The sequence below is a fragment of the Meleagris gallopavo genome, chromosome 8, assembly GCF_000146605.3.
Source record: "Meleagris gallopavo isolate NT-WF06-2002-E0010 breed Aviagen turkey brand Nicholas breeding stock chromosome 8, Turkey_5.1, whole genome shotgun sequence".
NCBI classification, from domain to species: domain Eukaryota; kingdom Metazoa; phylum Chordata; class Aves; order Galliformes; family Phasianidae; genus Meleagris; species Meleagris gallopavo.
The window spans coordinates 24569088-24592482 of record NC_015018.2 but is presented as its reverse complement, the minus strand read 5'-3'; the positions used below and the strand labels follow the sequence as shown (position 1 = coordinate 24592482).

Genomic DNA, 23395 nt, shown 5'->3' with positions numbered 1-23395 from the left:
TTTGCATAAAATTAAATCATTGCACAAAATTGAATATCCTCATCACTAGAGGAAGAACGTGGAACTATAATATGATTTAAGATCAGTGTGTGAAGAATAATCAAAACTAAATGTTTTATCAGAATATCCAATTAGTTTAAATGCTGAATGATGAAACGTTATGGACACTATGAGTCAATCAAATCTGCAGCCATATTGTTTAGGTAGTAAAATGAATCAGAGGCCACGAGGGACTCCGTGCTTGATAAAAGCTTTGACTGGGAAAATTTTGTTGAGAACAGATGATAGGTCTTGACTGACATAATTACCCTTCAAATGATATTTTACTGGAATTGGTGGGTCATTCAGATTCTCAGTACATGCTGTATGTAACCTGACTTTCCGCATCAGGTGTTAAATGAGTAACTGTTTCTTTGATGTCTTAGATGATATATAGATTACTTTGAATGTCTTTGGTGAGTTCAATGAGCATAAAAGTAGCTCTGGGAAGCACAGAACTCATTGCTAATTGATGGGGAAAAGGGCTGCTTTCTTTAATACAAATTTGCTTTTGCTAGTGACATCTGTTTGATGATGTGCTTTGTTAGCCATTAGGTTGAACAGCCAAATAAACTTAGTTCAGCCATTTCATAAGAGGCACGTTTTTGGCTGGGAAGATCTCAGGGAAAATTCAGTGTTCATGAAGGAAACAGTTGTTTTGGAATACAGTTCGGCTAAAGTGCGTCTCCCAAGCTCATCCAGATGTAGTACTTCATGAAACTGCTAACAGTTGTGCTAAACATGTGCTTAATATCAGAAGTTTTTGACTTTGTAATTCTGTTAGATCTAAATAGACAAGTAGGGTTGTCTAGGTTAGAATCTCATACCGAAATCAACACAAATCAAATTTGTTTGATGCCTAGAAAACGTTTCCCTTCAAAGCTCTAATTTTACCTACATATTTTGTAGCTTCTAAAAGACATGCAAAATAGTGCAAAGAAGTACAAAGCCAAGTAAGACTGCTGGAAGATTTGGGAAAGAGATGACTCCTCAGTTAATGTAATTTGTTTTAACTCCATAAATGTGGGGAAGAACTGATGTTTTATTGTACTTGAGACTCCCTCAAGAGACTCAAACCAAGCAAGAAGTGGTGATTCTTCATGCAGTGTTAGGTTGTGGAGCTCCTTGCTTACCATAGAATTCTGTGGGTGCTGAAAGAATAGAAAGGAATACACAGAATAACTTAAAAAAAAAAAAAGTATTGAGAAATATTAAAGAAATTTCTCACTCAGAAAGACCCTGAACCAAGGATTGATAGAGTTTGAGACCGTATTAAGAAGAACTGTTGAATATACAAAGTTTTTGAATATGCAAGTATTTTGGTTTTCCAAGCATCTGTTGAAGGCTGTTTCTAAAAAGAGATGGTAGTGAAATTGCACTTCATTCTAATCTAATTCAGTAATTGCTCTGTAATCTGACCAAAAAAAAAAAAGTTTCATTACCTGGATCAAATTCATACCCCCTAACAATGACTTTGCCAACTTTGGGGCTGTCTTTTTCTCACATAGATTTAATGTTTCCATTAGAACAGATGTTCTCTGGTTGGAATGGGCCGTGTTGCTTTTGCAGTTTCAAACACTGCCAGGTGCTTAGCTAGACAATGGCTGATTTCCCCAATTTTTAAGAAAATTAATTTTATAGATTTGCTTTGATTCACTTTAATATAAGGATGGTTATTTTTGTAATTTGTTTGAGGTAAGTAAATGTATGCAGAATTACCTGAACTCCTAAGTTGATAAGCTGCTTGGTGGCTGAAAAATATATTAGAAATAATATAGGACAATATGAGAAAACAGTCTAATTTTCACCATTTTGAATAGTGAAACCTTTTACAGAAGTACCTATTATAGGGAAACCTTTTCCTTACACATACCTTCACTTACAATTTTCCTGTATTATTATAGCTAATGAGAGCCCCAGGAATCTTTATGTTGTGTAAATGCATACCACAATAGATGATTTCTACTCTAAAGAGCTTAGAAATCTGACTGCAAGAGTACGTGTGTAGGAGGTACAACTACAAAAGAGAAGAGGAAGTAGAAAGAGTTTTATTCCCCAGTGAAGAAGGGTCAAATCTGAGAGATCAATATAAGATTTGTACTTTATAGTGGTTTTGTCTTAGTGAGAACAGAAACGTCAGATCACTACTTGGCCCTGAGCTGAAAACATACACTGAAATTGTACTAGGTTTGTTTTTTATTTGTGGTTGAAATAAGAGTTGTAGCAGAGAACATTATCTAATTTCTGTCTTCTAATGAAAATTGTCAACAAACTGCAGTGCTTGCCAAAGAAAATAAAATGTCATCTCTGAAGGGACTGCACACATGAGCCTGTCAGAAATCATCCCAGGAGAGAAAGAGCTTTTATAACAACAACAAAATATGATGTTGGGTTAAAAAAATATCCATACTAGCGCTATAACTGGTAAATGGGAAAAAATATTCCCTGCTGTATCATATCTGGTACTTGACAAAAACCTAGCCTCCAAATATTTCTTTTTTTTCTTCTCCTGGTCTAACTAAATAAACTCAGGCTAAGCTGAATGATACTTAAAATATCTGGAAAAAAATATCCTTAATGTAAAGAACTTTTTTCCTTTTGTTGGGGATGGCACCTAATATGGGGAATTCCCCTTCTTCTGAAAGTACATCGATGCTGCTGTGAATCAGTGAAGGCTAAGATTGGTACTGAGATAATGGCAAAGGAATAAAAGCTTCTAAAGTCTGGTTATTAAACTGTCCCTTCAAAGACAATAAGAGCTTTGGGCATGAATTCCCAGGGATCTGATATTTCCCTCTGAGAGCTATTTCCTTTTCTCATATACTTTTCCCAGCTCACTGGGTACTGACTTCTATTATGAGAGGAAAATACAGACATAGTAGAATTGCTGTATCTATTTCCTCCCTTTGAAACAAACGCCAGTCTTGCATTTCTCTCCTTTTTCCTGACTCACATCTTTTGTTCAGGGCACACAGTAAGAGAACACAGGTTTCCCTGGGAACAGCATCACTGCTCCTCTCTGCCACAGAAATCACAGATTTGCCAAATGAACAGCCCCTCCAAATACTTCTGCTGAAAGAGCCAAGGGGGAGCTGGGGTAGTGGGAATGTTCAACAACTTGGTACTGCACTGAGGTTGTATGCGTGAAGGAGGGTGCTATACAAAAACAAATGAAGCTTCTGCCGGCCATGATAAATTATTTTAGGGTATTGTTACTATCAATGATAAATTCTAAAAGGTGGTAACTTTCTGAAAGTTGTGCTCAGGGAAACTAGAGAAAGAGTAGGAATATAAAGGGGGAAAAACAACACTTACTGTGATGGTTCCAACTCTCTGAGAAAATCAGTGTCCCTGGAAATCTTGCATCCCACGTATGGGTCTGGAAGCGCAGAAGTGTTTACTGAATTTTTCGTATTGATCTTTGTTCTTAATTAAAGTTTTACTGTGAGACAATATCAACTTTATTAAAGTTTAAATTACTCTATGCTGAAAATGAAAACTTATTACTTGGCATTGAAGAAACTGCTTTGCCATGAAAGGGAAAATGTTGGTATTGGTAAGACAGGTAACAGTAATTTAGTGATCATATATTAGTTTGTATTGTGCAATCATGAAAAGCAGATCTGGAAATGGACTTTGGAGGTAAAGGAGGAATAAATGCATCCAGTAATAGTAATACTCTTGATTGGGTGACCTTAGAGCACTTTAAAAAATTTACTGTTAAGTGTTCTAGAAGATAAATAAGATTTATTTTTTATTGTTAGGGTTAGTGAATATTAATGTTTCAATAAAAATATATTTGTAGTTAATGAAAAGTAAGAGATTCACCACTGAAATTTCAAGAGGTTATTATGCAATTCCATTTTGAAAAGCTAAACTGTGTTTCCTTTGCCTGACCTGGTTATTTTCTATTCCCCCTTCTTTCTTTCCTGTCTCTTCTTTGGCAATATTCAAGAAGAAAATGAGATGAGAAAAAAGAGGTGAATAACCAGCTTTAATGCTTTGTAGTAGATTTCAGTATATGTACAGTATACTTTTTATCAAACAGCTGTTACAGATGTTATTAGTTTTTCCATGCTAATCCAAGGTTTTAAAGAAGGGAATCCAAGGGATGGAGTGATTTGTGATGACAAGATAATGCAGAATAAAAAGTGGATCTCAAGTTTTCATAAATCATGATCACATATTTTTTAAAATACATTCAAATCATCTTTCTGGTCAACCCAGAGCTTTAATATCAGCTTGTCTCCTCAGTTATTCTCTTGGGCTTCCATCCTTGTCTTATCCCAATCCAGTGCCACTACACGTTCCAAAAAAATCAATCAAAAGTTGCACATAAAGATTCAAATTGCTTGCATTTTTAACAAAGTCTCTTTGAAGTCAAGAAATGGTTCAACAACTCCTTTCAAAGAAGAAATTGACCATGTCTGTCAGACAAGAGAAAGGGGGAAATGGAATGAGTTTGCAAGAAAAAATATAGGACTGATTGCCTCTCTGTGTTTCTATGTGAAACAAAGTGAAGTAAAATAAAGCAAAAAAAAAACCAGAACCCAAATGATCCTCTGCTATTCTTCTGAGAATTATCCGATAGCAGCATTTATGGAAAGCAGCTGTTTGTAAGTGCTCTATAAAAGTCACATTTGTATATTATTCCACAAAGGCATACCAAGTGTTTATAATACCTATATGTGTCTTTTTTTTGCTGACCTTTCTCAGTCTTACTTGGTATTTATTGTTGAAAGATTTTCTGATGTGATTGATGTATTTGGTTATTGTTTGTGTAATCAGGCTAGAAGGCTGTGTCACAATGCTTGCAGGTGCAAAGTGAGAATTGCAGGTTTCCTGGTACAAGTTGTTTGTGCTATTTCAACTCAACCAGTCCTGCATGCAAAATCCACATGTATTAGGGCACTTCTTGTGTTCCACATTGAAAAACTTTTCTGAAGATGGTGACTGGTAACTAGGAAGAGATTGACCTTCTGATGCAATATCAAGGAAGTCTGTGTATCTGTTGTCGGAGCTAGATTAGGATATCAAAGTTCTGTGTTATGTTCTGCATCTGGTGTCTGTCACAAGTTTAACATAACAGGGAGCCTTCTCACACTGCATTATTTTGTTGCCTGAGAGTGCCACAGTGAACTAGATAACAAGTTTTAATGTGTTGTGATCCCTAAGGTAACAGCAGTTTTATCCCATGTTGCCCCACTCGGTATAGTTTCCACCCTAAAAATCACTGCAGATGCTTTTCAACTGTCCCAGACATATCCTTTTAAGACTGGAGGAAATAAAACCTGGGCTTCCTGTTTCAGAAGACTTCTTCAGACTTTCAGATTGATTTCTCTATTGCTGTTGAGTTTGATGGTGATTCTTGACTGTTTTTTGTTGTTTTTTTTTTGTCCCCAGTTATTCAGCTCAGTGGAGTTTGGCAGAAGATGGCTGCTTCTTCATGAAGGAGTTGCACCAAACAGGTTCTACTGGTAAGAGCAAAAACCTCTTTTCCCAGGCAGAATTTCCCCATAGGTACAGAGATCTTGAAATGAAAGCTTGAAGGCAGTGTGGCTGAATGCAGTCTGCATCACTATCAATCTCTTCTTGTTGGGATTAACTTTGAACTGGCATTAAAGGGGCATTATTCCTGCTGTTCTGTGTTTAAATAGCACTTGAAAGTAGGGTCTTTGATCTAAGAATGATGCACAACTGAAATATTCTGAGTCTGAAGAAAGCATTGATTGTGGAGGGGAGAGTTCTGCAATTTCCTGTGTACATTTTGGGTTGAAACTTAACTAAATTCATCATAAGCTTGCTTGCACTCAGAGTGAAGTCTTGAAGCTTCTGAAGACAATAGCTTTTCTGCCATGGGTGACAGTGAACATCACCAGCTCCAGTGACTAATGTTATGCTTTTAACTGCTGTTAGACCCAGTTCAATCTCTGAAAATGAGCAAGTTAATGACCATTGAAGTAGGCACACACAATTCTTCACTGTGAGCTTAAATCACTTTGTAATACTGCTTGTAGGCTGCTGTGCCAAGATTTCCAGTCTGAGTTCAAGCTTTGTGGATGAGCTGTATTGCATAAGTCCTGTTACTGAATCTTTGAATGTCAATCAGCTACAGCAGTGGTGAAACATTTTGGAGTTTGGTGCCAAGGTTACTTGAAAGAAATTTCAAAGCTCTTTGTCACAAGCTCTAATCTTCACTGCACATGTGGGTGAAAGTTGAGGAATCAAGGAGATACTGCTCTGTTTTCTTGTAAATATGGTTGTCTTAGACTAAACAAAAATTGAAGTTTGTTTGTATTTAGGCTTATTCCTCTTTTTGCTTACACTGACATCAATCTTTGAGAGTTCTTGCCAACTCTGTCTGGAGGTGGGAGTTCACCTGTGAGCAGATGTTGGCTCTTGTCCCACAGATCTGGACTTTAAAGTAAAACCTTTGGATAAAACAGTCATTTTGAAATCAGAATGTGATGAATCAGATGATTAAAGTGAAATCCCAGTAGGTGACTACTAAACTATAAGTTTGTGCATGTTCCTTAGGTTTTGAACGTACTAAGACTTAGGAGTGGTTTGGTCAAATATTTTCTTTTAATTTCTGGAAGAAGTAAGAGCTCTAGGTCAAATTTACTTCAAAGCTGAATTAATATTTGATTTGCAAAGGATATAGACCAAAAGTTTTGTTTGCTGCTCCTGATTTTTAATTCCTAATCAGAATCTGTATTAGCTGAGGCTTTTACAAGCTCAAATCCACTTTAAACTTAGGCTTGCTTTTCTGTGTTTGTATACACATATTTATGTCACCCTCATATTATTTTATGGTGCTACGAACAGGGTTTCTAAGTGTCAGATACAAACACAGCCCTTCTACATGTTTTGGTATTTCTGGGCTAATAAATGTGAAAAATCCGAGAAACTGGGTGATCCAGTTGTTGAGAAAGCCAGTAAAATTGTACTGGCTGAAGAAGGTCAGAGAAGGAGAGAAAGGGGAATTATTGTCCCTGTTCCTGGATCTCCATGTCCTGCTCTTCACTCCAAGTCTTTTGATGTTTCCCATCATTAGTTACAGTAATGGTTTATCATAAATTGAGCAGATAGATCCTGAAATAAGAATAATGATGAAAATGATCGTTTTTTCCTTTCTTGTGGAGCTCAGTCTTTGAAGGCCTCTTAGAACCTTACAAATAAGAGAAGACCTGGAGCTTCAAAGGCAAACAAGAAGCTGAATAGATGAAAAGATGTTCCAACCACCCATCTAATTCCCTATAGCCATAAACAAAACATGAAACTGCAACTCTGTATTTTCACCTTGAACAAAATGTCCTTTAGGTAATACACCTCAGTGCAAACTAAACTATAATTCTACTATCAAAATTAAAAATAATGTGACTTATAGAGACAGCGTTAAATTTTGTTCTGGATTACTTACTGGGGTCATCATTGCCTTGGAAAATAAAAGCAGCTCCAATTATATGGCCACTGCCAGGCCTCATAAACATCCACGATAGAAAACAGATGTGTAATTGAGAGCAACGTGCTTTTTCTATGCCGTGTCACTGAAGTTCTGAATCAGAAGGGCAGCCCTTTGCATAGTGTAGCTACTGCTGACCCACCGTTCAAAGAAAATGAAAGGTAATTGGGACATAAGCCGATGCAGATGAGCAGTTAAAATCCAGAGTTCTGCAGCTGTATCTGTGTATCCAGAGCTCTTGAATAGGTTTGGTGTAGCGTCATGTATTTGTTCTCTGAGAAATTATTATTATATGCAGAGCTTAATCAAACTGAAGGCATAATGCTGACTTTCAGTTATTGTTGAGGGCAGAAATGAATATAAAGGAAAATGTCTCAAAGTCACAAATTTCCTAGGAAATAAGCCTACAAGGACTCTCTCTCCTGTTCCTTTTTCTAAATCAAACAGATTTGAAGGGATCCACCAGGATACAACTGTGTTATTCAGAGAATGATGGCTTTATATTCTCTGTGGAGAATGAAGGCTATATTCCAATATCTAAGAAAGGCTTCATTTACTGGAAGAAAGGAACATCTGGAGGGTATTCCATCTAAAAGAATTTGAACAGTTGGTGCAAAGATGCATTCTCTTGATTTCTTACTGATATTTGTATTTGCATTTTATTCTGTTGCGTTGGTTTACCAGTTAGTTTCTGGGTCACTCCGTCCAGAGTAAGACTGCAAAGATGATCCCAGGGGTGGAACACCTCCCCTGTGAGGGCAGGCTGAGAGAGTTTGAGGCTGTTCAGCCTGGAGAAGAGAAGGCTTCAGGGAGATCTGAGAGTGGCCTTTCAGTATCTTGGGAGAGGGTGGGGGGGGGTTAAGAAAGAAGAGGGCAGTCTTCTTAGCAGGGCCTGTTGTGACAGAATAAGGGGGCATTTATTTTGGATATAAGGAAGAAGTTTTTTAGTAAAGGTGGTGAGGTGCTGGCACAGGTTGCCTAGAGAGGTGGATTCCCTGTCCCTGGAGGTATTTGAGATCAGGCTGGATGGGGCTCTGAGCACCTGATGGAGCTGCAGATGTGTCTCTTTGCAGGGGAGTTGAGCCAAATGGTGTTTAAGGGTCCCTTCCAACTCTAAGGATTCTATGATTCACTCTTTTGAAGTCTTTTGAATAATCAGCAGTGGGTTTGCTAATTTTAGTTTTTAAAAGACTGCTGCAAGTGCTGCCAGAGAAACATTTAACGTCTTATGTCTGTTTGCAAGAGAATTTTCTATTCACTTACTTTTGGTTGCTCTGTGAAACATTCTCTCCTACTATCACTCTAGAGAAATTTAAACCTCTGAAGATCATTAAAGTAATCTGCCGATGCCTACTGCATAGCTATGAGAAAAAACTCTATGTAGAGACAGCTTTGCTCTTTGTAGCTCACAGGTGTTTTGTGTTTTTCCATCATCTATTTCATTAAAAGGAGTCATTAACATGAAAATAAGATCTTTGTTCCTTCAGAGCTCATCCCCTCTTTTTATTCTTCTACCCTCAGCTGTGAGTAATGCTCTGACATCTGCAAGTGTGATGAAAGAGATTATGGAGAAATGTATCTGGAGTGTGAGAAAGAGATGAGCAGATAAACCCTTAAAATTAAGTGTGTTGGGCAGTCTTTAGTGTAAAGGGCTGTAGTAAAATTGTCATTTCTAATAATTGCTGTAATTAGGCTATCTTACCACATGTCTCTCTGCATAATCTAGATATGTGGAAGTGGTACATTGAGGAAAGGATAATGCACTCAACTCTATGTGCCTGCTGACAATGTTAAAGCATACACACTGCATACACCTCAAGGATACTGCAGTTCTGCACCATATTCACATTTTTTAAATACTTTTTTTTGTTATTTCTTTGGTTGATTCTTTTTATTTTGACAGGAAAATTCATGAAAGTTAGCATGGTGCTTGGTTATTCTGGAACTGTGCCGCATGAAAATACTATAATTGCTAGGAAGGAGTATTTCAAGCAATATTAGTCCAGCAAGTAAACAACTTAATGTATATGGTTTAATGTTGCTAGCATAGTGCTTACTAATGTGATCGGTATTAGGGAAAGAGAATGCAGTAGATGTTAGATAAATGCTTTACCTAAATGCTTCTGAGTTTATTTTTATAATCTTTGTTGATTTTCTGCATACCTTCCTGGAATTTTGCTGGCAAAGACTATGGTTTGTAGTGAATGCAAACATGAGCACAATTGCTGAATCAATCATATTAGGAACTACTTTATTTTTTTCTGGCTCTAAGTGGTCCTGTCTTCCAGTCAAAGCTCAGCAGTGATACCTTGTAACTTGCAAATCCAAATATTCATGACCAGTGGCTTCAAAATGCCTAGTCAAAGTGAGTATAGCTTGCTACGGCCAACAAGCAAAATTGCTCATTAAAATATAGAATTTTTATTCTAGTCCTTTCATTAAGTCATACAATGAGATTTTTTTTTAATCAAAATATCACGCTGGCCTTACAAAAATAAAATAACTGATTAAAAAGGTCATTAAAATGTCTGCAAAACATATTTTTTGAATTGAGACATCTTCTGAAAAGGTTCTCAGCTAAGTCTAATCAGTACCGACCCTTGAAAAAATTACAGAAAAAAAGGAAAATAATAAAAATGTCTTAGAAATATGCATACAATGGAAAAATACAGCTAGTAAATCATAAAAAGTTACAATCATTAAATGCATCATTGCAGTTAGTTTCTTTTCATGTTTGTGTACTGCACACAGACAAGCAGGTGGGAGAAATACAAGAGAAGTATCACTCTATTTCAGGAATCTGACTGTCACGGTTAGACAAAAACTACTGCTTGGGATTTTCATGTACTGCATGAGCATGGAGGTTGGACTGGAAGTAAAAATACATCATTGTACATCATTGTACATTGTTTTTGAGTAGGACTGTGTGTCCATGGTATTAATGTTCCCTAAGGACTTTGTGGGAGATATGTCAGTTTGGGAAAAGATGTTGCTGTGTGTCCCCTCCACCTTGGGTTCTTCTGGGCATGGGAGAGTAGAGAAAATGAATGCAAAGATCAATTGAAAAAAAACGAAAACAACAAAACACAGCTAACCAACCTCTCCACTCAAACAATACAGAGATATGCATACACACTGAATGGGAGAAAAAGATAAACCCGTAAGCGGCTGGGAGGACAGATGAGTAGATAGGACTATATATGTGTTTCTTTTATGAGCAACAGGAAAGAAAGATAATCTTTAGACTAGAATTATACAGTATATATCTTTTCAAGAGTTGGCTAGAAAATATATTTTAAAAGGTCTGACTGCATTCATTGTAGCAGCTAAAAGAGATGAAAATCAAGGGAAAAAATGTGTCAAAGCCCTGTTAAAAGCTCCATTATATTCAAGCAGTTGGAGCAAGCCAGGCAAACTGTCCCTGCTTTCTTGTCAAATTTTGGCTTGGTAAAATTTGCACACCTACCCAGGTGGGCTGAAGCAATTTAAATGACACAGCGTCTGGGCTGTTTACAGATGATGCTGTGTATTGCTAAACAAGACCTTTTAATCACAGCAGAGCAACTGCTGACAGCTGACAGGGAAGATGCCAATCAAAGGGCATTGTGACAGCCTGGCCAGAAAATCATCTGCTTAATCTAATGCAAAAGCCATACCTGATGAATTGGACTGTACTAAAAAATTGAATAGGAAAATACATATTATTTTATAGCTTAAAAATGGTTGAGATGAGCACATGCCAGACGGGTGTATCATGGAAGGACCCATGACAGATTTCAGGAGATCTGAATTGAGTAGCTGGCTTGCTAATATTTTTTGGTAGTTTCATGGCTGCCAGCCTAAAGATACAGGTGGGCTGTAGGTTAGCAATACTGCCAAGAACGCAGAATTAAGAACGCATTTGCAAACATCTCTTTCCTTTGTCCATTCCATGCTTGGGCTGCTATTAACATTACTGATGGTGAACAACACGTTAGAGCGCATGGTCACCATTCATTGCCCTAGATACTTACAGTTTTCTCACCAGAAAGGTTAGCATAATATTCTGTCTAGCCAAGGTGCAAGAAAAAGCATTCTCTGTTGGCAATGTTCACCAAAGACTACAGTGGTATTTCAAAGGATTTAACGAAAACCTCTGCTTACAGTTCCCAGATGCCTTGACCCTCATGGAGCTCTATCTTTTTGCTACAAGTGAAGGCTGAAATCTCTTATATTTATCCAGGGAATCAGGATTTTATTCCTGTCTTGCAGATATGTACAGCTCTGCCAGACCCATGTGAATCAGCAAGGAAATAAGGAAAAGTAAAAGACAAGCAGCATCCTCTTTCTATTGCTGTTAAAAGCTCATTTAGAATCTTTGGATTTATTATAAGTCTTGGTTCTTAAGAAACTGAGAACCAAATTACATATCTTTCTTCTTTGGACAAGAATTAGAAAATTAACTGAAGTCATGCAGCAGGGTACTGATAAAACTTTGGCCCTCTGAGTCTATAATAATCAGATCCTCTGGTCCCAATAGTCTCTTGAGAAAACTTGTTACTCAATTCAGGACTAGTCGGAGCAAAATATAGCTCCTCAGTCTCAAAGCCTTAGTTTGGCATAGTTCCATTTTGTGAGGGGTTAAAAAAGCATTCTTGACTCTATTTGTTTATTGTGGGAACTCCAAAGATAGGTGTAAAAGAATATGTTGAATGTAATCCTAAAATTCATCACCCATTGCCCATTTATCTGACTTTGCCCCCTCCTCACTTTAGAGTTTTGTTCTTCAGTTGTGAGTAGGGAGGATGGCGGAAAAGAGGTATACTCTGTCTGAGTAAGTCTTTGGGACTAAACCAGCCTGTTCTGATTGATACACAGGTTGGTGTGATTTGTTATTCCAATTTCAACTAATTTACCTTTTATACATATATATATATGTATGTATGTATAATATATATATATATGTATATATATATGTATATCTAAAGGTTCTTTATAAATGAAGGAAGGTTTCCATACACTTTAACTTGGAACAGTTCTTCATGTTTCCTTTACTGAAGATGTACGGATGTTGACAGCCATTAGTATACTTGTTCCAAATCTGGTTTGGGGAGTTCCTCAGTAACAGAAGCTTGCAATACTTATAACTGTGAAACAAGTCAATTTTCAGCAAGCACTGGACTAAGAAGCTGGTTGCTCTGGATACATCTATAAAGGAGAGCACATGAAGGGAGTGAGACAATTACGTAGTGAATCTAGCTGTGGATTTGTCTGGGTCAATGTCAGGAAGGTTTCAGTGCTGTTTTTTGCTCTATGGTTAATTAGAAGCATATTCTCTAAGAAGAGTTGACTTGACACTTGCTGTAAATGATTTCCTGACCTCCTCCAGAGCATCCTGACTGGGCCACAGCACTACAGGATGCCAGAGATGCATCTTAGCACAATGGGAAACTATGATCCTATTAGACTGTACCAGCAAAAAAGCAGTAAATCAGGGAGATTTGGTGCCTCATAGCAGGGAGCTGAGTTCAGATGCTATAATTAGAAAATACCGTCCTCCTTGCCTCTCCTCAAGCCAATTCTAAGGAAGATGACTCTGGTGTCCTCCAATATATGAGACATATGTATACAGGAAAATCTTAAAATCATGATCTGATCCTGGTAACTAAGTTTTGTTTATTTACATCGGATTCTGATTTTAAGATGTCCCTCCTGCCCTTCTGTTACTAGCAGTGAATGCTTACCTCACTGAAAGTTCATATCCATTTATTTTAGTGTTAACAACAACAGCTATCTGGTTTTCCACGTCAGCATTGCAGAATGGCTCAACTAGGAAGAGTCTACCTGGTTGGTCTTTATTCACTGCACTATTATTTCCCATCCCCTCTAGAGAAAAGGTGATGAAGTCAAGATCTATAGGATGGATTTGGCCCAGCAGCTGCCAGTTGAATTGCACAAAATTAGAGCATTTCATCTCATTGGATGATGATGGAAAAATAGTGCAGAGGTACAGAAAGGAAAATCTAATTAGATGATGACTGGGGGAAATATATTGGCCAAGTATAAAGAAATAAAGTGCTGGTTTACATCTATCTGGAATCTAGCACTTTGTTTCAAAAACAAATCAGGAGAATAAAATGGTTAAGAGATGTAAAAGGTAGAAACCATTTCTTAGAGAGTATTCAAGAAATAGTAAAATCTGTAAAACTTCACATAATAGGAAGTAAAGAAACTACAAGAATTCACTGCCTTGCTAAACTCCCTGGGGAGTTTTTTTCATTGAGTGAAAAAGGAACAGAGAGTATCAGCAAAGTCCTCATGGAGTGAATTTTGTAGTAAAAGAAAAAGGAGCCTGAAGGGCTCTGCACTATTTTTATCTGTGCCACATAACAACTGTGTGATCTTGGTCAAATCAGTGAGGTCTCTGTGCTCTTGACTAATCAGAGGAGTTTATCTGTAAAGCTGAGGCCAAAAATTTTCCTCAACCCCTTTTTCTGACTTGTTCTACTCATCTTGTACTTTTCCATATATCTTGAGCAAATCAGTTGCATGTAGGGAAGGTTACTTAAAGGTTGATTGTCAAGTATCTCTGGACAGAAAGCTCTCTGTTCAGGACTACACGTTACTATTTTTATGAATGACAATTAAGATTTAGAGCTTCAGTGGAACTAGTAAAATTGATGCTACCAAGGACTGTACAAACATCATCTGATGTTGCTATTTGCACTCTGGCCTTAGAAACAAAAACCTGCCGTTCAACAATTTGGAATAAGCTGTCAAATTTTTTAACATGAAGTGACAGCATGTGTCCCAGAGGCAGTGACGGAGCTGGTTTTGCACTGGCAAGATTTATGATAAGGGATTCATACAAGAGCTGAGGCTAAAGGAAGACAAATCCCTGAAGGCAAATTCTACCAATAATTGAATTACAAAGCCATTATCATGTGCTGAACAGTGCAACTTTATGGCTCTATTTTGACAGAATAAAGCTTGATAGAATATTTATGTTCATAAGACAACTTTGGCACAAGGATCTCTGAGACCATGTTCTCCAACAGCCAGAAAGGGGATCGGGACAAGGCATGAGGGGAAGTGAGGGCATATAGGCAAATAAGTGTTTTTAATGACTGAGGGATTAAACTGGGTTTTCCATGCTATGTGCTTTAGTAGAGTTATGCTGATATTTGTCAGCTGCCTACCATCCTTTGCTGCATGAACAAATCATACATTTTGTTTTTCTTCAAGAGAAAGTGAGGGATAGTCATAGAAGTCCTGATTAGTCCTGATTCTGTGCTTGTTCATTTCTTCTGAGACAGTAGAAATTTGTGTAAGATCTCAGTCCCATAAGAAGAATGAACCACATTTGCACTTTTATGAGTGGTTTTGGTTGTGCAAAGGTGATAGAATTTCTATTCTAGCCTTCCATTCTAGGCCTTTTTTCTTCCTTTTTTGCAGCTTCTCTAAAAAAGTCTCAAATTGCTTAGCTTAAATTACCAATGATCTTGGCTACTGTGGGTGTTTTTAATGCAAATGATGTATGAAAATTTTGCCATCAAATTTATTGTGCATATTGTCTCAGCTATGATGTGGTTCTGTCTGAACTCAAGCATCTAATATCATATGCATCTGAAGCTACTTTTACAGGATGCACAAGTCCATGAGATTAAAAGTCTATATAGTCCAGTGCTTTGAGTTCTTTGTGAAAATTGGTAATTTGAAATTAAAAATACCGCATGTGGAAATTTTTGCTATCCTCACAGTGATGCCCTTTTGCAGTTCTGGGTGGTCTGATGGCCTTACAAGCTTCATCTTTTCCTAATATATATAAATAATTGCTTTTTCCAATAAAAGTAAATAAAAAGCTAGAAGAAATGGAAATGCAGGATCTTTATTGTATTTCATAGGATCATGGAATAGTTTAGGTTGGAAGGGACCTCTGGATCCCTATGTTCCAATTCTCTGCTAATCCATGGCCCCAGAGCAGTTTGCCCGGGACCACGTCCAGATGGCTTTTGAAGACTTCCAGGGAGGAGATACCACAAACTATCTAGGCAGTTTCTGTGACTCTGCAGATCTGGTAGGCCTTGGAACTAAGATTTTAGTGAGAAGTCAGAGAGATGGCAAGAGGTAGGTCACTACAGAAATGTGCCAGCTAGCATTTGTCTGCCATGTGCACTGACAGACTGCTTTTTTATTTTCAGTCTCATTCTAAATCAGAAGATGATTCTGGGTCTTCTCCTTGTGCTGTTTCTCATGGTTGGATGTAGAATCTGCATTCAGAGCAATTACTGTGCTGCAGATACTGGTATTGATCTGTGAAGCTCTCAAGAGCAGATGGCTACTTAGCAAGCATGAAGGGAATTAAAATTTTTGGAAGCAACTTTGTAATAGGACTGGGGGAGTATTACATGTTGCATAATGTGAACATCTTCTGTAAAGACAATGGGGTAACTTAAATTCCTTTTGGCTTTTTAAATTTTTTCTCTTTTTCTCTTTTCTTTTTTTCTCTTTTTCTGCCCTCCCCAAAACATCCAGACAGTTATACCAACAAAACACTAAAAAAGATAATTGGAAAAATACAATGGGTACTGCTCAGCAGAAGGTGTTGCTAGCATATCCCTGGTATTCTGAAGTTTCGGCGAGGATTAAAGGAATGAGCAAGGGGCATGCCATTATTTTATCATGAAATGAAAGCATAAAGAAAAGAGAAGAAAAGTTTGTGGCTGTATGTATGATTGATAGGTCTCTGAGAATGGATGCTGAAAGAAAAGGACAGAATTGAAAAAGAAAAAAGTGTTACCAGCATAGCTACAAAAGCAGATGCTCAGAACAGGGCATGGCAGGGTTTGTGCTGTTTGTTTTCAGAGAAATATATGAAAGGAAATTAGTAACCGACTGATCGTAGAGTGTTGCTCATCTGTATCCATGTTCTTTACGTGGTTGTTTTATAGGCTGTTAAATCCACAGCACTTTTCTCTTCCTTCTTTAATTTGTGAAATGTGCGTTGACCTGGTTGTACAGACAAAAGATACTGAAGTAGGATGGGCACTCACCTCAAGTTATAGACCCCAACATTGAGGCTTTGGAGTTATCTAGGGCATGTAGTTCTCTTTTTCCATGTGTAAGTTTGTATTTATTGATCAAGTGATTTTTGATAGAAGAATTTTCATATCCAGTCATTGATCAGGACTGGAATTTCCTTATAATAAATTAAGTGTATTCATTGTGTTTCATATCCTTGCCATGGGCTTAACACCATTACTTAATGATAGTCAGGCTTTTAGAAGTCTGTTGTCCTTACCTACCAAGGATCCTTTTTGTCTGTTCCCTTTACCTATAGCCCATGCTGCACTCCAATTCAGTTCCAAGTTTTTAAAATTTAGTTAATAGACATGCTCCAGGTCTGCCACACTATGTTTTTTGAGACATTTACTTGATCATGTGGATGTCTGTAGTGTAGGTATCCAGATATGCTATACTCAATAGTAAGAAACAATCCATTTGGAGATGGTTTGACTTCTTGTGAATTGAACTCCTAAGATAGTTCAGATAGAACCACTGTGCAAAACTGCCTGTTTTTCCTCATTGCCTACAAAAACATTTGAGTGTGACTAGCTCAGATATGTGTACAATGTAACTGCGTATGCTACATATTAGTTTATGTGATTTTTCAGGTAGAATAAAGGGAGGTATAGAGAAATATCGTAGAACTACCATAGAATAAGACAGCATGATATGAGAAAAAGCGACATTTACAGTTTTCTGAACAATAGTCTCTCAGCAGAATCTAGTTGTGAGTAATGTGTTCCCAGATGCCAACTGTGTACAGCTAACACTTACTTGAGAAGATATGTATTTGAAATTCACCTATCATTTGCAACTGATTATACTTTGTTATCATTATTGTCTGGCCCATGTTATCATGCGTAGGTCAGACTGTGTGACCTTATGCTGCCAGAATTAAATTAGGCCAGTTATATCAAAGCAATGGAGTGTGTATTCTGTCAGGTAACAAGTAAGGAGACCTTGATATAATTCTTATCTCCATCTCACGTCTTGTTTGACTTAAGAAACTGCCACAGCTTCCCTGGGCCATGGCTTTTTTCTTAGTCTCTCATTCCACTTCTGATTTGTAGGGAGCTAGGCAACATCAAAATTAAAAATTGAAGCCCTTGAGTAAAAAATAATGTTTATCATGAGTCATATTTTAGCCATCCTTGTCCTGTCCATTCTTGGGATAATTGATGACTTAATTTTGCCTGAAGCTGAAGCTTCTGCAGTCGTAATTCTGGCTGTCCTAGCATGAGGTGAAGTAGTATGCAGGTCACTAATGCTGTTGCCTTCTAACTTTCTGGTCTTGGTGGTTTCAGATATTTATATACTACCGTTAAGACATTTAAGAGTTTGATGTAAATTATGGCTCATTTCAGAAGTGGAAACAGCAATGACAATCACTTTCCATCTGTCAATGTGACATATTTCATTCATTTTTTTTTGCTGTCTTCACAATAAAAGATGCAATAGAGGTGTTTCTTGGGGTCAGAAAAGAGGAGGAAACTCTTAAAGCACCTGACCATAGGCTCAGAGGGTTTAATCAGGGCAACAAGGTCTTTGCTGAATGAATATCATTGTTGCACGCCTCTGAAGAGACAAAGTATTCAAGTCCATGAAATACAATCCTTTCTTCTTTGAAGAGTTCACATCCCCACTGGGGCTTTGTTGGATCAGGTGGAGGAGTGCTGAACAGTATTTTCTGGAATAGCCCAATTCCAAATGTGCTTAAAGCCCAATAAATAAACAAGGATAAAAAGTAGATAAGCCAAATAATGAGTTTAATCCTTATGCATTTTTAGGGCTGTTTTTCACCTGCATCTATCCATCCTGAACTGAATTTGTAAAAAGCAGTCCTAGCATTTTGACACTAATTCTTTGATGATGGCAGGTAAGGGAAAAATACCCTAGGAAGGTATTCCTTTCCCACCCACCTCGTGTCAGTCGTCAAGAAGTAGGGATTTTAAATATAGATTGAATGCTTAGGAGAAGAAGACCTTACCATAAGGGCTTTTGAAAATAAAAACAAGGTGAAATCCTTGCTGGCTCGGAGACTTTTCTGAATCTTTCCAGTATCGAAACAAAGTAAAGTCCAAAGCTTTTCTAGCTAAAGAATTGTTTCACGTTTTGTCAGTGAAGCTAAGAATTAATCAGGACACAAATGCTCTTGTTATTGTTAACATTTTTATGATGGTTATTGGTTAATGTGCATGATGATTAAGGGCTGGAGCTGCCTCTGATTGCAGTCAGTGGGAACTGAATTAAGGTTTAAATCACTGTTTGAATTTCACTTTTGATTTCCTGAAAAATAATGAGGCTTTGAACAGAGCAGCATCTAATTTGTTTATCAATGGAAATGAATCTTTCTCTTCCCTCATGCATCTATTAGCTTGGAGGTCAAGCAGGTAACATGGAACTGACTGTTTAACCCTTAGCCTTAATCTAGGATGATCCCTTGGCTGACAGGGACAAGACCAGAAACAAGACTGATTTTCAGAGTTGCTGCTGAGGGTACTTTATGATGGAATTGTTACATACTTGCAGCCAATAACGCAAAAAAATCTGGCTGTGCATCAAAGTAGTGGCCATTTGAACTGTACAATTTGTACATCTACCAGCAAGTTGTCAAGGTCAGTGGTGCTGGTCAAGAAGAACCTTGGTAAAGAAAGCAAAACCTGAGTTCAGAATCTCCTTATTTGCAGTGCTCAACGTCTTTGTTGTTTCTTGTTAATTCAGAGTGAACAAATCTATGAACCAATCTAACGTTTCTTTTTTAATGGAACACTTTTTATTAGATCAGAAGTGATAAAATGTCTCAGAATGAAATGAGTTTTTTAAAATTTCTTAATTAATGAGTGTGAATATTGATCATTAAGAGTGTCAATTAAGCAAGTGTGCATAAAATGTCCAATATAAAGGAACAGCTATAATTAGTATGCTGGCAAACACTATTATCCCATCAATCCAAGTATGCCGTATCTCACCCTGAGATAAAATATAACCTACCAAACAAACCAGAGGATACATCAGAAGGTCAGATGCCAATGCAAAGAGAAACAAGTCTCCAAATGGAGAATAGAATCGAAATAAAGGAGTAAGAAATAAAGAACTCGTAAGTGTAATGTTATCAATTCACTGAAGAGTTGAATGTTTTTCAAATTCTCAAGTTTATTTTAGCTGAAACTCCAAAATTGTTTTAAAATGAACAGCTTTTAATTGTGAGTGTGAGTTTGGATCCAGCTGAACAGAATCATGTGAAATGAATGTCTCAGATATCACCCAAGGTATTTTTTTTAACATATTTGAATCAATATGCCTCTTGCAGGTCTATGATGGTGTCCGGTAGAGAGCCAGATCTTGTGCACCTGGAGGCAAAGACAGTGGATGGTCGTAAGTACTTCATCTTCCAAAGACTGGTATTCTAACTGCCCTTAAATGCTTGTAAATACACCATGATAGAGATCTGAGCTTTTAGTGGTTCACTCGTCTAAGGCATGTCTGTCAGAAGAGAAGTCTTTCCAGCAGGATAAAAAGTTGGGATTAAGAGCCTGTGAAAAGAGCTGAGAATATATAAGGAGGAATATGTGATGAAAACTAATTGAAATAGAAATAGAATTCTTTTTTTTTTTGTATATGTGATTTTATTTATAAAAGAGAGATTCCAGTGTCACAGAGTCTATCTACTTGTTGTTTTACACAATAATCATTGTAGTATCTCCTTGAACATAGCTTTACTGAACGATTTCAATTGACCAGGGATACTCTGCCTTAGGTACTACCTTTGAAAGCACCTCATTTCTCTTGCATTAGAAGCCTTTTACCAACCTAAATGTATTATTCACTGTTACTACTTGTCATTGTCCTTCACTTTCATCAGCTGTTCTCCCTCTTTGCTTTGCCTCTCAAAGTGCTTTTCTCCATTCTAGCAACTACCTTTACCTGCAATGCCAGATTGTTCTCCTAATTGGCTATGAATTCTCTCAGGCACTTCAAGCCACCCGCTGTCCTTTCCTCCTCTCACTCATGCTTCCTCAAGCCTTTTTTTTCTCAGCTCCCCTGCCTTTGCAGACCTTTCTCCATGGATTTCTTTTCCACAGCACTGGACTGCCTCAGGCATCATACTAAAAGCCTGGCTGCCATGAACCCTGTCATTGTCATTTCATATTGTTTCCTCTGTAGTAGCAACTTTACTGCAACATAACAAGCAGGTTTGTGCCATTTCCAATATGTTAGTGTTAATGATGCAGTCAGTTAATTCCTTTAAAAGAGGATCAAATTCTCCCCTGCATTGTACCCTCAAATTCAATGGTGTTACTTAAAATGTATGTTTCTCAATGGAAACTTAGAAACTGTCAGAAAAAGTAACTGTAAATAATCAGTTTTTTAACTCATTGAAATTCAGCATGAAAGAGAATTTTTTGGAAGATGAATTTTGAAAAGAAACAGTTGTGATAGAAATCATAAAGTTTTAAAGTTCTTTCCATTTTGGGATATGCAAGATTAGTAAAAGTGAAAGAATTTATTATCTCTATTTTTTTTATAATTTATGTTCTCTGTTATTATTTCTCCTCTCAGCTTAACTTACCTGAACACAGTGGCAAGGCTGGGGACCTGAAACTTTCTGTTTCTCATGACAAGCTAAATGAAAATGAAACATTCTAACAGGACAGCAACTTATTCGGCAGAAAAAAAATTACTGTTACAAAGGCTTTCAGAATTTGAGGTCATTAAGACAAACCACTCTAATCAGTGTTTAAGGAGCTATATTCCGGTGATGCTTTTGAGGGATGTTTGTCTCACACTTTGCAGAGAAGATGCCACACTGCAAATACCTTGAAAAGTGTTATTTGAATTCTTAGCCTCCAGTAAGAACATTTTGCACAGCTATAGCACAATTCCACAAAAGATTCCTTGGCTGCTTAACAAATTAGTATGGTTATCTTAGGGTGGAAACTAAAACATAGGTAGATGAAACTGTCTGTGATGAGGAGTCAGGCACATTACTAAAGTTATTGCTCATCAGCCAAGCTCAAGTGACTGATCTGGGTGCACTTATTTGGTTTAGTTGGGAGGCAGGACAATTTAAAATTTCTCCATTTAGTCAACGACAAAACTGCTAATATAAATCTAGCTGTGGCTTCCAACCTTCAGCCGTTGGTGACCTCCCTTGCAAACCAGCCATTGGGCTGAAATTTCTGCTCATGAGTCAAGAGGTTCCCAGCTCATCAGAAGTATAAGATGTTTGATATTCTGTAAGTGCACGCTCCGTTTCGTCAGTTCTTCTAGAAAGTACAGGTCACTGGCAGAGGTCTACAGTGGGCAGCTTGAAGCAGTAACCTTGGAACATATCACTGCGTTTTTTTGCCAGAAGACATTTGTTAGCATTGCAGGTCACAGGACTTTGAAGCAGGCTGAGAGAATATGAACATGGTCAATTACTCTAGTTACTATGACAGATTTCATGTATTCACCTTTCTTGTATACTAGAGCCTTATAGTACTAAATCAGTAGAAATATAAGGGCTGAACAAAAACCTATTTACTTCAGTTCAAGTAGGAAAACAGCCTCATTCTTGTGCTGGCATATTTTCTAGCAGAAGCTGAGTGGTACAACAACAGCTGTAGGTGAGAAAATGTCAGCAGAGTATGGTGTTAGCCCATCTCCTTGTGAGAGGGTTGTCTGAGAACATCTATCAGCAGCAACCTTAGTATTGAGCTTTCCCTGCTAGAATATCAATAACTCTCTAACTCTGCTCTCTGATTAGAGCTTGTCTGTGCATTTTATTTATTGTATTTATATACATAATATAAAAGGTTTACAAGAGCCAAAATAGGAGTCTCTTAGCAGGCATAAATCAGTGTAACTTTAGTGGCATGTTGATTTACACTTGATGAGGATCTGGCTAGCAATGTTGTACCTGCACTCTCATTCTCCTTTATTTTCTTCTTTCTCACAATCCAGAAAAATATGGGCTCATCCTGAACATATTATCTCATCAAACTAGGTACTAAACAAACTGAGTACAGACTGTACAATTTAGTTTTATTGATGGAGGGAGATTAGCCAGGCTAGTCATTGCCATTTGTGTTTTTAAACCTGTTATATAAATCTTGGAATGCACCAGATAAATTTTTATCTCTTCAGATGTCTGAGTCAAGAAGGGACGATTCTGTTAATTTTTTGAAGGCTTCGGGCCCGATCCTAGTCAAGTTGGGCTTGAAAGTAGAGTAGGAAATCCTGATTTTTTTCAGTTGGAAGAAGTTCCAATGAACCTTATCTCACATTTCCATTTGTATGCTTGGGTGTCCCTGGTGTTCTGCTTTGATTTTGGAACAGGATCAGACCATGCTGTCAAAGTCAGCAGGAATTGTGATTTTTTTCTCTGGTTTCAGGCCACCCCCCCCAGTAAGACATTTAATCCCCCACAGTTCTTAACAACATGATAAGCTTCTCTTTGTTGTATTCACCGCCATAGTCAGCAGCCAGAGTGACTGGTGAAAGTTAAATCCATGTTTACTCAAATGCAGTTTGAATGCTTTCAGGAGGTTTATAATCTTAATAGTATACAGATTCTACACTTTTTATTTGTCCGTTTGCTTGTTTGTTTTTGAAGAACAGTGCAGAAGTATCCTTAATTCATAGTTTTATGTTTTGAATTAGGGAGAGTTATCTCAGTAAGGCCTGATTCAGGTTAATTGACATGAGAATGTAATTTTTTCTGGGTGATCTCTATCAAGGAATCCAGGTTGTTGGTGAGAATTTGAAAGATGGGTTTCTACAAGGCATTTGGAGATCAACTGTGTACCCATTGGCTCCCTCCAGAGAAAGGCAAAGCTGGCTTAAAGGATGTCTAAGATTTTC

The 23395-nt window shown here is 37.4% G+C and overlaps 1 protein-coding gene across 2 annotated transcripts in view; it reads left to right on the top strand.

Moving 5' to 3' along the window:
* The window catches only part of LOC100544091 (VPS10 domain-containing receptor SorCS1), a 255333-nt gene that overhangs the window by 155908 nt on the left and 76030 nt on the right, over positions 1-23395 (top strand). For both annotated transcript variants that reach the window (XM_031554506.1, XM_031554505.1), the window contains exons 5-6: positions 5443-5516; positions 19860-19924. In XM_031554506.1, the coding sequence (XP_031410366.1) occupies positions 5443-5516; positions 19860-19924 (139 nt within the window). The remainder of the gene's footprint in view (positions 1-5442; positions 5517-19859; positions 19925-23395) is intronic.